Genomic DNA, 18,562 nt, shown 5'->3' on the forward strand with positions numbered 1-18,562 from the left:
ACTATTCCAAAAACTAATTTGTATTTTAGACACAGTGTCATGGCAGCATTCAACATCCATGAATGATAAGCATTAGCTAAGAACCCCGAAACAGTCTTTTCTGAGGAATAACAAGAGTAACAACTGTGCTTTATCATACAAAAGCCTTGCTGGAAGTTACTTGAAATTCTATAAAATAAATTGCTGCTTTTTAAGGGACAACAGTTGGTATCACAGCTTCAACTCTTAGTATCATCTACAGGAGGGGTGTCAAACTAATTTTCACCATGGGCCACATCAGCCTCACAGTTGCCTTCAAAGGCAATGTAATTTTAGGACTCTATAAATGTAGGAGTGGTTACATTTTTACAGTCCTAAAATTATATTCAGCTCTTTGAAGGCAACCACGAGCCTGATGAGTTCCCTGGTGAAGATGAGTTTGACACCCCTGATCTACAGGAAATCGAATTAGTCATGTAACATGTACATTAAATTTTTTTCTAGAGACTGAACTGATAAGAGCCAGCACAGACCCCCCAGTACTTTTCATGTTAAGCTCTTTGAATGTAAACTGTTTCTAACATCAGCTTAGAAGCAGCTTGGCTGTGTTTCACTGTGCAACTGTACCAGTTTCAAAAAGAGAAAGCACAGCGCTGTAGCAGCCCAGGCTACTTTAGCTTAAGATCAAGTAGTCACCCTAATCATTCTAGTCAGTTTAAGAGCTTAGAATCTTGATTCAGTGTCTCTACTATTTATATGTATTAATTATCCTCTGACAGTGAATTATGCCCAAATACTTTTAATGCCTTTACTGCTTTTAGTGGAAGATTGTTTAAAGAATGCACTGCAGTCACACTACACTAGAGAGTAACCAGCTTACTTCCATCAGATGACTGAATCGTCGACAGTAACAGAGTTTACAAAAGTCCTGGAGTCACTTTGACTAAGCTACTTCTTGGTACTTCTATTAAGTATATATGGTACTTCTATTAAGGTATATTTTTTGCATTTTACGTCCTATTAATGTCCAAAACATTTGTTGGAATTCTTGTGGAATGCAAACACACTAAGGAGATATTCATCACTGTGTTTATCAGATCTCAAAAATAGTGAAAGTACAAAAGAATATTCATTATTTCTGATTAAAAATGTTGAAGAGGTTATTGAATTCTAGTTCAACAGCTTAAGGGATATTCTATGACAGGGGCCACATATGCAAGAGATCAACTAACAAGGTAAAGAAGGCAGCTGAGAGTAGGTGTATGTAAAAACATGAAACTTATCAGCAGTAAGTAGAAGTTTAGTATTCACAAAAGCACCACAGAAGAGCTTTGAAGAAAAATCTTAAATATATTGGTCCATCATTTGCAGTTTCACTATTTACGTACACTAACATCACACACTGAATACTTGTCCTGCATTTGGAGTAACAATAAAAACCGCCGCACTCCATAAGTAAGGAGGAAGAACATGAAACAGTCAAAGTTGAACAGTGAGTAATTTTTAGAACTTTGATTTTTAGAACTTTGGTTTAACTACCTGATCTCCCACATATCTGCTATTAAAGAACGTATGAAATCAGACTATGTGAGAAACAAGGTGTAACCAACAGATGTTCAAACTAAAGTAATAAGATAACTGTATTAAGAGAAAGAACAACCTCTTAATATAAGATATGCCTCAAATAGAGTGAGCTGATGCGCAGAGTTCCAGGTCATAAATGTTTCATCAGCTAGCTCGTGTGAATGGAAGCAAGCAGATGCAGTACAACATTTAGCTCTCCATGAAGAAATCTGAAACAGGCTTTCCAAAACTATCCGGTTGCAGTAACACTTTTCTAGCCTCATCTCCTGGGCCAAGTTCACTTTCTTGTAACATTCTACACATCTTTGTAAGATTGCCTCATCTTTATGACTGTTAACTTAACCAATGCCATTCAAGTTGTACCAAGTATAGAGGTCAATTCATTTTCACAAGCTCTGTGAAAAACAGCTGGTTTGGGAGGAAGCTTAATGCCCTCTCTGACAGAGACTGCAATGAATGCACAACCCTTACTAGTTGCCAGACAATTCATGTGTGAACACAAGTTTTGAGGAAACTTATTTATTATTTGAGCAACCTATTTAGAATGCAAAACACTTCAAAACAGAAATGGAAAGAAATATAACACAGAATAAAGGATAGCTTTTTTCCTAACACATGTATAACAATTCTAAATGAAGGATCAGCCCTTGCAACAAATTTAAGCAAGTTGGATGCACCATTTGAATCCTAAATTAAAAATCACAGCATTTTGTCACAGAAAGGCATAACTAATGTTAGACAGGATCAGAGAAGTGAAGAAGAGTGAAATTCATGCAGCATTAAGGAAAACCATTTTACCTTGGAAGTGGAATATGAAAACATTACACAGTATGAAATCCTTCGGCCAAATGATTCAAGTGGGTTCATTTACTGAAAATGCACTCTTAACCTCCTCTTTTCAAAGCAAATGAGGTGTAACAAGAAGGAGCACATATGAATGGAGACAAAACATTGCTTGAATTAACTATTGCTTTGTAAAATGCATCACCTTAGTAATATGAATCAAACGGAGAAGAGAAACAGATAAAGCTTATTCTCCCCAGGACAGAATTTACAAGCCCTTTAACAGAGAAAACTTCTCTTCCTACTTTTCCTTCCCCTCACCCTGCCAACCCAGATGGGTTTTCAGTCATCTGGCAAAATAAGAGGGAAACCACACCTATGAGCAACTTCACAGTGGAGATTCCATTGCACAAAACACTTAAACAGCTGCCAAAGCTAAATCCCATTCCTCCCCGTCTGCTGAAGGAGTGCATTTTTCTGCCCTGATTTGCCCTTAATACTCTCTAGCTGGAGCTCACAGTACTCTTAGTGGCCACTATTACTTTTGCTACATCACAAAAGTCCTGGAACTGTCTCCTTCAACTATCTTTACCATAATCAGAGTACTCTTCCTGAACAGCATTTGTTTGATGTTCTGAATTTATCCGGAGCATACATAGTCTCATTGCAAAAAAAAAAAAAAAAAAAAAAAAAAAAAATCCACCAAACATGCTAATGGATAACTTGTTCTAAACATTTGTATCTCACCTTTGACAGAAGCAATTTCACACAGGAAACATGGCCCTCATACACTGCAGATAGGAGTGGTGTGATATTATGTTTGTCTGGAGCCTGTAAATTGAGACACAGTTATTTGAAGCACAATTTCACACAGCATGAAAAGGTTTCACTTAAATTTTAAATTCTCATTTATCAACAGTAAAGTGAAGGTAAGGATTTAAGAATATTATCCACAAATGCATTCCCTCAGAATTTTTTTACTTTCCTTTCTAAAACGAAAACTTATTGTTTGAAAAACAGTCAGGTAACAGCAAGATATTTCTTCCATGAGACTTCTAGCTATCCAAAGCTTGGCTGTTTTTTTAAGGCAATGATAGAAATTTGGGGATTTAGCTGACAAATTTTGCCTATTTTAAAAACACTACTCCTAATTCTCCCATTTCTCATCCAGCCAGACTTCAGAAACCATTTTTGGCTGGAAGATTGTTTGGGCTCTGTCTTCTCTCTAAACTATAGTCCCACAAAGAACAAGAAATGGAACAAATTAAATGTTCTTATTTTTATTTCCATTTCTTCCCCTGCCCCCCTCCAGTTAGGAGAACACCTAAGGAAGAGATAATCTTTCCAGACACCAAGGAAGAAAAAATCCAAGCCATTTCATTAAGTACGAATGGTAAGATGTGTTGAACATTATAAGACAAGTATTCTAAAGCACAGTGTTTGGGGTATATGGTTAAAAGTATTTAGAAACTTCACTTTATAGAGAACTACATTATTCTGAACTGCGAATACAGCCCATGACAAAAATCCATACACATCAAGTTACACCAAAATGGCTGTTTGTAAAAGTAAGAATGTCTCCAAAAAAGGGAAGCACACCAATTTAAAGAGAGGTGATCCTGCCCTGGCCAAGGATGCATTGTACTGTGTTCTGAAGTCCCTTCCAATAAATGTAATACGTATTTCACGGAAGCTTTCTTTATATGCGATTACTAGATTTATTTTTCTAATTGTAGTCAAACTAAATTTAAATATTTATAGCTAAAACAACTTTTCCTAGTGTGTCCAAAAAGAATAAAATATTTAATGAACGTAATTTCAAGCTTCTAAGCTCTAGGAGACCACATCTCAAATATTTTTAAATGCATCAACTTGTTTAGTTCGATCAATAACCATTTAGGCACTTACACCAATCCCCTTATGTGTGTGTATGGGGGGGGTGGGGTGGTAAGAGCCTGACACCCTAACATCTGTTTGCAAATTGAGGTACATACATTAATATCAGCTCCTTTCAATAGCAGAAATTCCAGAATCTCAAGCTGTCCACAGTCTGCTGCATAGTGAAGAGGCTTCCTCCCACCTTCAAGTGTCCGGTTGACATCTTCACCCTTCAATGTAAACACAATCTAATAAGCAAAATTTTAGAGCTAACACATCAATAAGAGCTTGAAAAAAATCCAACACTTTCAAACATGCTGAAGAATGTACCATTCAAATATTTAAGTCATTGCCCAAGAAAAATGAGATTTAAGTTGCTTAATTTCCTTTCTCTCATGCTATGCATTTAAGACAAGGACAACTCTGGTCCCTTCTTCCACACTGCATCTTAAGTATAGTGAGTACCCAAGTGCATTAGGTAACTCACATGCTTAAGAAAAAAAGAATTAAAAAAATCATTAGAGCTTGTAAAAAACATACTGTCTCAGTTTGGTTCTCCTTCCATCTGGGATCCTAGTTATCTAGCTAAGTTACTTCACTTGCTTCTACACATATTGGAGTTTTACACACTGAGAAACCAGATGTGTAGAAATAAGTCAGCAATGTAACTACTAAGCAAGTTAGTACAGACCACCCATAATTTAAAAACCAATTATGATACTGTCCATTCCATTTTATAAACAGCACCCATCAATTCTACATGATACAAAAAAGTCTGAAGACAACCAAATCAGGACACAGGAAGCTGTATTGTAATGCCACTCGTACTGGTGGATTGAGACATCTCTTAGGGCGTAAACAAAAATTAATTTACTGAGTGCCTAATCAGCTTTGTTTCTTCACCTTGGGTTGTGCAACTAAGGATAAACTGATTTGCAGCACTCCAGTAATGACAAGAAGTTACTGGAAACCAAATACTGACAAGCTGTGTGGTAAGTGACTTCTTGTTCGTATGCGCAAGTAACATTTGTATTTTAGGGAGTGGCTAAATTTAGCCTCATACCTCAAGTCCTGCCATCTCCAGAGAAAAACAATCACAAGAATTTCAGCCACAGCACTAAATCCTACTTCTTTACAGAGCCCCTGCAGTTCCCTCACTCCTGCCCCAGATCTCTACAGAAAGTTCACAGAATAGAGAGCTTGACATACATCTTCTAGATTTCACCTCCCTTCTAAGAATGGAAGGGGAGACTGTCAGAAGGAATCTTACCCTGCATTTGATGTTCTATATTATCAGAGTTTGATACTACTGGCCAAATCTCAGAATTCTCCTCTGCTATCAATACAATACTCAATTCTTCTCATAATATGCTCTGCTGAAAGTCAAAGCAACACAACAGTGTTTAACTTCAAGTGTTTAACTAAAATACTCTACATTCTGTGGTCTCAGAGGTCAGGACCTGATCCTCACACTATTGAAGGTTCTGCCTTCAAAATAGCATGAAGTAGTTGCAAGTAGCACAACCAGAAAAACTGCTGTTACTGACCATGAAATATGACCACGGCTTCTGAAGCTTGCTGGACATCAAGAAAAAGATAGTTTTCCTTTTATCTATGATTTTCAGAACAGCAACAAATTGTACTTCTAAACAAACTACACCACAGTTTTAGCTATGTGGACTTTCAACACTATATAATAGTTTATAACAAAAATTCCAATATGACTAACTGAAGGTCTAACTCTTCACCTGCACCAACTTTACTGGTAAACAGTGTTGTAATGTAACTTCTCTTTTGCTGAATTTCAGTACAAAATGTTGGTGGGGATATGTTAACAACTATGTTCCAATTAAAAAAAAAAAAATCCAGATCACAGTACACTAACAGCACACAAATAGCCACACTGGTTGGAAAAGTGCATAGGGAAGCAGCATGTACTTAGCTTATCTACCAAGTTTAGCTTTACCCATATTCTTATTCGCACCTTGCCACTTCCCATCAGTTTAAAAACAAGTGGCATTTAAATAGCACATGATGTATGCAGTTACATAAGGACTGGGATGCATAAGTTTAGGAAGCCAACCATCTAAAAGCTATGCAATCACTACCCCAAAACAGGTTCTAAAAACTCCTGCGATGTCTGATGCATGCTAAGAAGTAGTAAATAAGGGGGCAGAGGAGAAGAACAAGCGAGCTAACTGCTGGCATAGCACACACTACAGCTACAAAGTCCACACTCAAAAAGAAATTTAGAATCATCACATCATAAGATTAGGACAGTCCTGCAAAGCTTTCCCTTCCTTAAGCTTATAAATACTATTTGGCTTATTGGCTTACATTATAGGTTTGCTTCTTTTTTTTCTTCTTAATTTTAAAGAATACACCACAGATCCCTTTGTTCTCTCCTAAGCTGGTTGTGGAATAAATTCCTGCTGGACAATGAACCTTTGGAAGGGAAAAAAAACCCAACACCCAAACACCAAGTTTCCCAAGTTTCCCTTAAAGAGGATGAAAGCTTGTTTATGGGGGAGTATCTAGCAAAAAGTCTGTAAACAAGATGTCCCAAACACAGACTCCTGGATTTGAATACTAGCACTAAGAAAATACATCAACAGCATTCAAACATCATAACCTTTTAGTCCAAATTAATAAAGCAAGGATATCTAATAAGTTACAAAAATAAGCAAGTACTCCTATGTTCTGCAATAAACAAAGCTAAATATCCAGTTGTTTCATGGGTGTGAAAAGCCACTGTAAAACAGACCACGGAATGTTATAAAGCTTCATTTGGCCTTTCCTGCTCCCCACCCAAGACACACAGAAGTGTAAAGCCAAATCAATCAATTTCATATACAGGGACCAAACCCTAGCACAAGCATCTGCTTTAAATGCAATCTCTAACACAAGTATTTCAGAAAACTTGCAGGGCTTTTCACAGATTTAAATATATAAAACATTCAGTCTTCATCTTCACCAGCTGCCATTTATGTTCTTAATTAAGTCTTCAGGATACAAGTTGCATATAAAATCACCTATAAAATGGGAAAGTCAGAAAACTGCTTGAACTGTCATGATCCAAATTGGTAGTACACTTGTGTCAAATACAGTAGTTACCACAGCTGCAACAATAAACCCTTTACTTGGCTAGACAGTGATGTGAAACACATCTAACATCCTAGATAAGGTTGTCAACGATTATCTAAACAAGCTGTTGTTCTCCTTTAAGATTAGGATATACAATCTTGTGGGTGTTGATTTTTGTCCTCACTGGATGAGCACTCCAAGTTGGTTTCTCTTGCTCTTCCACTTGAAACATTCCATTCAGCTAAGCCAGGGAGAGATGTTGACTTACATGAGCAGCTGGGTTCTCAGTTTTGACAGACTGGCCAGCCATGACAGACCACGTTTTGTATAGGAAAAGCATCTTCTCTATATGGTGGCATCTGAAAAATGAATGACTAGAGAACGGACTACAGAACTCAAAGGTTCACATTAGCAAAGAAATTATATATTGTAGCTATAGCAACAAGCTCCAAATGCCAATTCACATCTTCATATTATAAAGAAAAAAAATCTAAGCATAAGTCAAGATTTGAGCCCACTCTCATAAATAAATAAATAACGTAGCTCTGGTGAAAGTGTGGCTAATTATGACAACAGAATCACAGAATGACACAAAGCAGTCTCTCAAGCTCTGCAACAGATCGAGGCAGGAAACAGCACAGAAGATTAAAAAAAAAATGAGTTCTCTATGTAAAGTTTTCAGAAATTACTGTATTTTTAAATCACATCAGTCAAAGACATCATACTGCATGTTAGGAACTTGGCAATCAGCAATCCTATCAGGTGATGATTCTCAATACAGACCTCTGAGACAGCAAAGTAACCAATATTTTGGGAGGCTGAAACCAAGACTGTACTAAATAGCTGCTAAAGATTTCCTTAAAAAAGGCCATACTCCACACAGGCATAGGGTCAGAACCTGCCAAAGGGGAGCATGACTTTTCCTTCACACCCACACACAAAATTTTATGTATATTAGACAAAAAGTGATAGAATGATTCTCCCAGGAGTTTTATGGGACTTTTGTCATCTTCTGGAACCTAACAGAGCAGAAACAAGGTTAATCGTTATGAGAGTACATTGAAGGAGATGTATTTAAGTCAGAATCAAAGAATCACCCCAACTTCACAATAAAATGTATCTTCAGTCAAAGGCCACACCTCTCCTGAAAGAAAATTATTTATTTTCACTTTCTAGAGTGGACCTACAAATTCACTAACAATTGTGCAAGTGTTTGTGCAAAGCCTCAGAAAAGAATCTGCCCTTTAAATAGGAAAGACATAATCACCTCTTTACTCATACACAGATAACAGCAGAATATTTGTTTAGAAGAACTTCAAGTATCAGCTTCAGTTGAAAGCTGGCTATCAACTTATCACTGAAGGACAAGAAAAGAAAAACTTGGAAGCTCAGTTCTAAATACTTTCAGGAGTTTTCTCTGCTTTTAAAATAACTAATAGTAGGGTTCATTATAGCATCCTCTGAAAGCACCTACCATCCTCTTTCTGTAATCGAGCAATTCAATCCACAGAAGATCTGTTCTAACTAACGTCTTGAGTACTGTCAAAATTAGTTACCCTTGAACTTAATTCTTCCACTGCTCTCCATCACACACATTTTCCTTGCTCCACCTTTTCTTGGCAATGTACCTACACAAAAACTCCGGTTGTGTCTCATGTCCTTTTCCAGTTTAACTCCAATAAATCTTTGGCTTTTTTAGTTATACCCTGGGAAAGGGCCTATATTCTTCCTGGGTACCCACCCTCACCTTCACTTTTCATGTCCCCCCTCTTTGTATCCGAGCTCAGAGAAGAGTTCCCTGACAGCCAAGCTGCCCTCCTGCTACACCTGCTGGATGTCTCAGAACAGTCTAGAAGGATCAGCACTTTAACAGATTGAATAAATTCTGCCAAATTTAATTTTTTTTTTTTGCAGCTCTACTTATCAGAACAAATCAGATGTCACAGACTTTGTCCTTAGTACACATTATGACCTCAGATCATTGAAAATGTTGAATTAACAAGTTTAGTAATAAATTTAAAATTCTAAAGCTCATTATTTTCCAGGCAGATTATTTAAGCACACCAAACCAACACCGTCCTTGAACAGCCCCTACCTTTTCTGTAGGGTCTGTTACACAAACTGTATTCCACATCTCCCTTTGTCTTGCTTTACCTGCTAACTCCCTCCTTTCCCAGTTCCTGCCAGTTTCACAAGCATTAACATTTAAACCCAAATGAGCTAAAACTAAACTCATCTAGTGCCACTCTAGCATCCCTACAGCATAATCTATGTGCTTCGAACACAGGCTTACTTGGCAGTGGCACACCAACCAAAACCAAATCTGAGGCAGCTATTCACCTGGGCACAGTGGTTTGACAATAATATTGCTCCAGAACATTACTGCCATGCTCCTAATGTCACAGCTCACCCATCAGTTTAGAACTGATTTTCTCCTGTGTAGCAGTTGCAGTATCATTACTCCTAGCCACAGCCTGATCCTTCCCACCCCTGCATCAGAACTAGTGGCTGAATGATGAGCTAATCAGTCTGAGAATTAACTTGATCGTTTTCTTCCCAGCTGAATCTGTTCCTTCATCTGATTCACCACTTGGCATCTGAACACGCCAGAAATAAGTAGCTGGGATTTACACTGCAGTTCTACCACAGAAATAGAAACTGAAAATTGTGACCTCATTAAATCCTGTTGCATAGGTTAACTGTATTAGTAGAGCAGTATCTGTAATACTGGTGGCATTAAAATGCTCTTTCATATTTAGAAACAACTCTATATCCCCATCTGTACTTATCCTGTCATACAAAAATAACTTTATCTCCTCATTTAATGCACTCCTTTCATGCCAGTTTTAATGAAGGAAACCAGATTCCATGCAGTCAGATGCCTTTAAGAGTGCAAGGAAGCACTCCAGGTCATTCCTGTCTCCATTAGTCTGGAAAAAGATGAACTGTCTGCACAGTCTCTTGCATTACTTCCATCTCTTCACATACAAAGGTTGGCCATTCTTATGGAGTGTTAGTTAACTCTGACATTTTAAATATAGCAATAACTTCATTGCTGTTGTCTGAGTGGGAATGAGGAAGAGTGAAAAATCCTTTGTCTATAAAGAAAAGTTCGAGTCCCATGGATGAGATATTTGGAATATCTTGTGGCATATTGAGGACACTACTTCTACACAACACTTCATGACTTCCCCACAGACTTTTGTTCATACTGGTCATATTTGTTTTTAAAAATCCAACAAAGTAATTAAGTGAGATAGTTCATCAGAAGTGTTTCCAACCAACCTCATTGCACAGATCTAAAGCAAAAGATGTTAAGATTCAACTTGCAGAAAGCAGGAGCATCCCAGGTTTTGAGCATTTATATTCCTCAGGTGCAGAAACAATATGTGTGGATGAAAGAGAAAAGTAAACTTTAGGTCTTGTACCTTTTGTTTCTTCATCACATCACAGTGCATGGCCATTATATCAGAAGGAGCACATGTGTAATATTCCTTTATGCAATGTTAGCAACATTCTTCACTTTAAAGTGCATGATGTAACAAAAAAAGAAAAAAAAAAGAAAAAAATTTGAAAAACAAACAGGTGAAATTCAGTGTAGCACCTGGTTTCTATGTTCATCTTCACAAGACATCTTTAAAAAAAAAAGAAATTCCTCATAGCTACCCAGGCAAGCTTTGATACAGTCAATAGCAATGATCAAGGTATAACTGAAATGTAAAAATCTTTCCTACACTTCGATATTCTGAATGCGGAGATTGCAAATAGCATGGTCAGGTGTCCCAATTTAAATTTTACTCTGTAAAGTGAAACTGGCAGAAGCTGTAATTTATGCTGTTGGATACAACCTGAAGACACAGTTTGACATAACAGAAACTATATTGGTATCCACTGAATGAAATATTTTCTTCCAATCTAACTTATTTTTAGTTTTTACACCTAAATCATTGTCTGAGAGAGTAAGTTTTATGTTTTTAAGTGGAACGTAGATAACCTAAGGTTTGAAAACACTTAGTCTTCTGAAGGGAGAGCAAGCTTGGACAAACCATACCTTGGAAAAAAATTGGCCATATACTTTAACAGGATTTAGCAGGCAATCTTGCACTTCCACAGTGGGGAAGCAGGAGGCATGGAAGAACTTGTGTATTAATTTTCTAACACTCTCCTTCCTTATCTCAATGTCTGAGTCAGCTCACACACCCCTCCAATCATTCTCCAGTATAACTTTTTCCAGGTTCATCCATCTCTGGAATGACTTAAAATGAAACAAACAAAACTAACCAAACAAAAAAACCCCAAACCAAACAACACAAAACCAAACAACATATAACAACTCTGTAGATAAAAATACATTTAGCTATCTTTGCCATTCTAGTTGTATTCTCAAAATAGCTGTATTTTAAGAATTTAATCTGAACTTCACTGCTTAACCTGTGTTGTATGTGCATAGACTTTAACTGTTTACTGCTGTCACATTTTTTGCTCTGTGGTCATCTAATCGAGAAGTTACCTCTCTAACATTGCAGACCTAAACACCATGACTGAGAATCCTTAAAAACAATGCTGCAGAAACAACTGGAAAAAAGTTTCTAAGACTTCTATTCTTCAAAGTCAATGATTCTATAATTTCTTACATAATTCTGAGCTTAAGAATATTGTAAATAAACCAAAGTCTTCTGCTCTTATTCTACTTCCTGCAACAGTAAATATGTTAGGACAACGTTTCGACATAACTAATCCATGGGTCATAAACTCTGTCTGTAATGACAGAAAACTCAAATACCACACTTCTGAGACCTGACTAATAATCTAAAAATATAAGGACAGTTTAATTCTACAAGCTTGCAAGTCTACTGACTCATGGAATCACAGACTATTTAAGGTTGAAAGGGAACTCTGGAGGCTATCTACTCCAACAACTGCTCAAAGTAGGTCAAATCAGATCAGGCTGCTCAGGACATTGCCCAGCTGAGTTCCATATACTTCTGAGGATGGACAATTCCACAAGCTCTCTAGACACAAGCTATTCCCAGGGCTTGATCATCCTTATGTTGGAACATTTTTCTCTTATACCTAACTGGAATGTCTCACATTCCAACTAGAACTGTTGCCTCTTACATTTTCACTGTGCACCTTTAAGCAAACTTCTCTTTATCTTGCCCTTGGTACAGAAAGACAACAATAAAATCTTCCCTTTATCTTGTCTTCAGAGGGAAAAAAAAACAAAACGAACCAAACCCAAACAAACAACAAAGCAAAAACAAAAACACCCCACACAAACAAAAAACCCACAAAAAACCAAAAAACAACCCCAAACCACCAAAATTCTGACACCATCACCTTGTTTGTCCTCAGCAATCCTGATAGCCCCCAAATCTTTTGACTCTGTACATGTCCTGGTACGCCAATGCCTTTCTTCAACTAGGAAGCCCAGAACTGGGCACAATATTCATATGCAGCCTCAGAAGTCATATGGGAAAATTTTCTTTCAACCTGCTGGCTATTTTCTTGTTAATACAGCCCAGTATGCTGCTGGTCTTCAATAACACAAGTGTGCACTGTGGACTCATCCGCAGTTTGATGTCCAGGAGGACCCTGAAGTCATTTTCCAAAAAGCTCCTACATAGGAAATTAGTCCCCAACTTGTACATGTTTACTCCTTCTATCCTGGTGTCCTGACCAAGGACATCCCATTGCCTAGGTTACCAATAAAAAAGTTAAGCAACACTACCAATAACAACCCTTGATAGATGCCACTGGTAACTAGCCATCACTTAAAAGTGATGCTGCCATAACAACCCTTTGAATCCCACAGCCCAGCCAATTTTCCACCAACCTTACAGCCCACTTACCCAGTTCATACACCAAACTTTGGCATAGTCTCTCACTATATCACTATAAGAGCAAAGTTCTTGTCAAATGGGTTCTAGGATGAAAAGTCTTTGCTTCCCAGAGACTGAGGCTAAGATGACTCAGCTACACCTCCTCAGATCTTCCTTCTCATCATTCTTGAATACGAGCATGATGTTTGCTTTTTCAGATTCATCAGGAACATTCATTCCCCGAGTCAAATATGACACGACAGTCTCACAAAGACACCAGATAGGTCCATCAGCGCCTTCAGACGCATCTCACCTGATCCCATGGACTGATATATGTTCCAGTCTACTTAAGGAATTCCCTAACTCCATCTTCTTATACTCTGAATAGTGCTTCGTTACCAAAGACTTTCTTAATAGGAGGAATGACCCGGAAAGCCTTACTAATAAGAACAGAGGGAAAAAAACTCTTACATAATTTATCAGGAGGTCCTCTGAGCCATACAGTAGTAGGTCCAGATCTTCCCTTGCCTTCCTTTAATTATCAATGCACTAGGCACTTCTACTGCCCTTAAGATTCCTTGCTAGTTTCAGCTTCAACTGAACTTTGGCTGCCATACCTCCACCGCTGCACATTTGTGCTATGTTTCTACATTCCTCCCAGTGGACCATTTTGCTTTCACCTTCTGTGTAACTCTATGTACTGGCTACATATTCATCAAAATACGTGACCAGGGACATAAGTTGTACGTATAAGTAATGGCCTTGAAAAGCACTCTCTCAACTCAACATTTCTCATGCTGTCATAAGTGAGTCCTAGAATGCAAATGGAAGACCCTGAAGCACCTTAACCTTCTTTAGACAGGCTGCAGTATCATCTCATCTATATTCAAGCAACACCAAAAAAAGGAAATCTGATCTTCTATCCCAGAAACAGAATTTTATACCTTTGACAGGACAAGATGAAATGGCCTGAAGTTGTGCCAGGAGAGGTTTAGATTGAATATTACGAAAAATTTCTTCACAGAAACAGGAACTGGAAAAGGCTGTCCAGGGAAGTGGTGGAGTCACCATCCCTGGAGGTGTTTAAAAGATGTGTACAAGAGGTTCTCAGGAGCATGGTTTAGAGGTGGACTTGACAGTGCTAGATCAATGGTTGGACTTGATGATCTCAAAGGTCTTTCCCAACCAAAATGATTCTATGATTCCCTGAATTATTCTTCTACCAATCAGTTGCTTAAGCACAGAACTTGAACCTCAAATAACCCGTTTTTCAAGTAGCTTACTTTAGACTTGAGAGAAACTAAAATTGAATGCTATGAGAAAGAAAGTTTCATTTTTCACTTTTGCCAGCACAAAAACCTAAGATGAGGTTTACCATTGAAAACTCAAGGGGTACTACCCCAGTTTTCTTACTACTGAAATTTTCTCAATATTAAAACTTTCTATGGGTTTATATGCAGAGAGCCTGGATACCCCACATGACCTGATGGAGTGCTTTTATCCTCCTCAGTGTACCTCTGGAATGGTTCCATATGTATTCTGTCCTTTAACCCTAACTCTCACCTAATGACTGCCAAAGAGCTGATTCACATACTGCTTACCTGAACTCAAAGCTGGATTTGTAGGCGTCTTCTGTTCGAATATTTTTCTGTAAAATATGTTGAAGAAATCTGAACACATTTCTTAACAACAGAGCTCACTATGTGGAAGTATTCACCAGCTCTGCACTTGAGGTATTCTGTTCAATGATCCCACAACATTCCAGTTTTTTAAAATGGTGTTGTAGTTCAACTGACTTTTGCCCCCTATAGAATAGTCAGAGGGTCTAAAAAGCAGCACTGACTTTGAAGCAGTAGTTTTCATTTTTGCCAACATATAAACTGATTTAGCCAACCAAAATCTGCACTGGCACTTTCACAGGTCCTTGGAGATTACTGAGAGAAACATCCTTAAAATTAATTCACTAATTCAGGCCTAATGGCCTTTCACAGAAAACTTATTTCTAGTTTTCAAGTGGTTTTTTGAGTAGTCAGACAATAAATTAATCTCTTCCTACAAGCTGGTTATACAACTTAATCTAGAAATTTAGTCATGGTAACTGAAATGAAGCACCGGCCTGAAACAGTTTCTGCTGGGTAGAGCAGAGAGGTTAAACATCTGCATCCAGTGCTGATGCTGACTCAGTTTTAAATTGCTACAGTAGACATGCCCTCACATCAGCTGTCTTAATACAAACCTAAAGATAACTGAACCACTAGTTTAGTACTTTAGACAAGGAAACCATTTTTGTAAGCTTCTGGGTACTTCATCATAACCCTAGACTAACATTCCATTTTCTCATTCCTGCCCATTTTTATTATTTGGAAACAAAACCAATTCAAATGACCAGCTTGTAACACAAGTCAGTGCAGCATGTTATTTAAAATTTTGTACTTTTTTTTTTTCCTGTAAGAGGGAAAAACTCTTGACATATGATACTTCAGGGATTACAGAACTAAGAAATACAGAGCAGATGAGGAAGATAATATCCACCTTTCCACTCAACCTGATGTGTAAAAATAAATATTCGGTAAACAGTGCACAAAGGCCTACGGAGAAGCAACAGTTTTCTATATATTCTGCTCAGCAAGGTTATTGAGTCTCAAATTTTCTTATCTCGATCTTCTGATTCACAAGAAAAATGATCCAGTTGCCCCTGATCAATATTCAGCCTAAGAACAAGAGTGGAACATGGTGAAGTAACTAATAATTCAAAGGTTGGGTTAAGTCTAAAGAGCAGAAAGGGAAAGAAAAAGACTAAGTGTTATAACTTGTGGACTGCTTATGATTTTGAAGCAGATTTCTTCAGTTAAAAACCAGCAATAAGTTCCTGTCAAAGCTGAGAATACAACTCATTGAACTGCAAGTAGGCAGTTTCCCATGGCAACTGCAATAATTCTGTGCAGGATCCAAGTTTTCATTTAAATTTTCAAAAAATTACTTACTTTCAGTCCACTAGATATATTAATGTAAACCTGTCTCATTCAGCCTGCAGCAAAGACACTACTGCTGCTGTTGCTCGGTGGTTCAGCAAATTCTGACCATTCCAGTAGTTTTCCAGCTGCAGCCTGGGTGGACCACAGTTGTCTACAGACAATGGAACAAAAGCAAATGAGCTAGATTTATTGTATGGGATAACTTGTTTCCACTTAGAGAATTTAAAAAGATCTAGAAATTCTTTGGTTTTTTGTTTAATGTCCAAGAGCAACTGTATTAGCTAAGCCTTTCTATTGATGATCTTTGCTTTCATGGTAAGAGACATTTAATAACATCTTTTTTCACACTACCAGGTTTTCTTTTTTCCCTGTCCTCTAAATTTCATAAGCTGGAGCAACAAGGAATTTTCTCCTAGCTGTCTTCTTTCTACCCTGTATGCTTTGGGGAATATTTAGTATGAGCTCTCTTTGCACCTTCCTTGAATACAGAAAGTTAAATCTCTATGGAAGAGGCTCCAGACATCAGTAGCAACTTTTCATCGCTGTTCTGGATCTACATCTAGTCTTTGCTGTAAGTTTTGCTCACCACATCCATCTTAGCTTCAGTATTTAAAAAGTTGAAAAAAAGGCTGCTCAAAGAACTTGAGCATAACATTCTTTCTACAAGACCCTCACAGGTTTATCATAAAGAGGTATCTGTTCTGATGATAACACGAGTCTCTCCAGTTGGCAATCAACAGCAAGTTCTACAATCAGAGCAGACAGATGTAGATGTGTCTGTATGTTTAAAATGGGTATCTACTTTGCAATTTTCTACTTTGATAGAAGCCTCAACTGCTAATGATAACACAAATACTTGGTCTACACAAGTTAAGAAAATGAATGATGAACCTGATGATGGACTTTGCCTATCCTGATACAGTATTTAAAGTACTCTGAAAAGCTTTTATAAGCACCTCTACACTTGTTTCGGCTTAAGCCAACAAAAATACACCTAATAAGCATACTTTACAGGTTTTATTTGTTAGTGGTAAAAAAATATCTAGCTTGTCCAATCATAATCAAATGCAATCTAAAGTCCTTTATCTCAGTCAAAATAACACAATTCTAGAAACAAACTGCTAAATAAACTGAACTACTGAGACATCTGTGCTTCAGTTGTTTTATCAGCATTTTTGAAACAAACAAATCTGACATACAGGTTACTATGAAGAACTGTAGTGAACCTACTGTTTCCTAGCTACAGCTTCTAGAAACTTGTGCTACAATCCCAACTTCAGAAATGTGTCAAATATATACATTATTGAAAAGTTGTTCTCACTACTTCCCCCTTACCACCAATCTGCAATCTAATTAAGATTTGAGTAAGAAATAGTGGAAACCACTCACTATTTGCATCAGCAAGTGATGAAACAGGAACGAGGGGACCAGTTTTGCAGATTATCTTAGCTCTTATGAACTCCTGTTTAAAAGTTTTGTCCAAAAGCACTTGCCTCTTAGTCAACAGCACAGAGCAATGGCAACAACTAGTTCGGACAAAATAAGCTGTTGCTGACAAAGGTATTATTACTTCTAATGAGAGACTCTCTGTCCAAACTACTACTTCAATTGATGAACGTTAGTGCAGTAAATATTCTAGATCATGAACTGAAACACTTGATGATCAGACATGCTTTCTAAACTACCTCTGCTTAGAATTGTTTGAATTTGGAATTAAAGTTTACATGCTTTAGTTATAGCACCAGGGCCTGCCTGTCAGACACTATAGAGGGGGGACAACCAAAAATAAAACCATTTAATCACCAATTCCTAAGAAATCATTGCCAGATCTAGTGACTGTATACATTGACACAAAACTAAGGTTCACTCTAAAGAGATGCATTAAGTACTGTATCCATTAAACACAACCATACTTAAATCAGGAACCAGACGAGGTCTCAGTAATTCAGTAATGTACCATCAGCAGACTGACAACAGATGACAGTATCAAACCAGAAAAATCTCCTACAAAACACCCGTTCATGTAGTTTCACATAAACTCAAGCTTAACATGTCAGATCATCTAGTTGTAGAACTCTGAAGGAAAGTTTGGACACACAAAAATACACTGTACCATGCTTCACTTCTTTGGTACCACTAAGTTTGTATTAGAGTAAAAAAATAAGTTCAGGGATAAAACAAACCAAAGGTTTAGTAATAGGATTCTGGCTATTTCCATCATTGCTCCAAAAGTTAACAAGCTGAGTAAAGACTAAAAGTCATCACCATCTAATCTGCACTTAGTTGTTAGCTCTGAATTAAAGCATTTTCAGTTATGGTAAGAGCCCCCAAATCAACATCTGTATTAAAATCCTTCAGTACACGTTGTCCAAAGAATGCACAGGAAGTGACTGTTTTCCTTCTAAGAGAACAGTAGGCGCCAGCTACTGTGTTTCAGTTTCAATTTATGCCAGCTTC

General features: G+C 37.5%; 1 protein-coding gene across 1 annotated transcript in view; it reads right to left on the reverse strand.

Annotated features, from left to right (window-relative positions):
• MTPN (myotrophin) overlaps window positions 1-18,562 on the reverse strand; it is a 41,427-nt gene that overhangs the window by 12,913 nt on the left and 9,952 nt on the right. Inside the window, exons 2-3 of the mRNA XM_082042983.1 lie at window positions 4,341-4,454; window positions 3,094-3,177 (exon numbers count right to left, since the gene is read on the reverse strand). Coding sequence (XP_081899109.1) covers window positions 3,094-3,177; window positions 4,341-4,454 — 198 coding nt within the window. The remainder of the gene's footprint in view (window positions 1-3,093; window positions 3,178-4,340; window positions 4,455-18,562) is intronic.

This window comes from Streptopelia decaocto, assembly GCF_964273445.1.
Source record: "Streptopelia decaocto genome assembly, chromosome: 1".
Classification (NCBI taxonomy): domain Eukaryota; kingdom Metazoa; phylum Chordata; class Aves; order Columbiformes; family Columbidae; genus Streptopelia; species Streptopelia decaocto.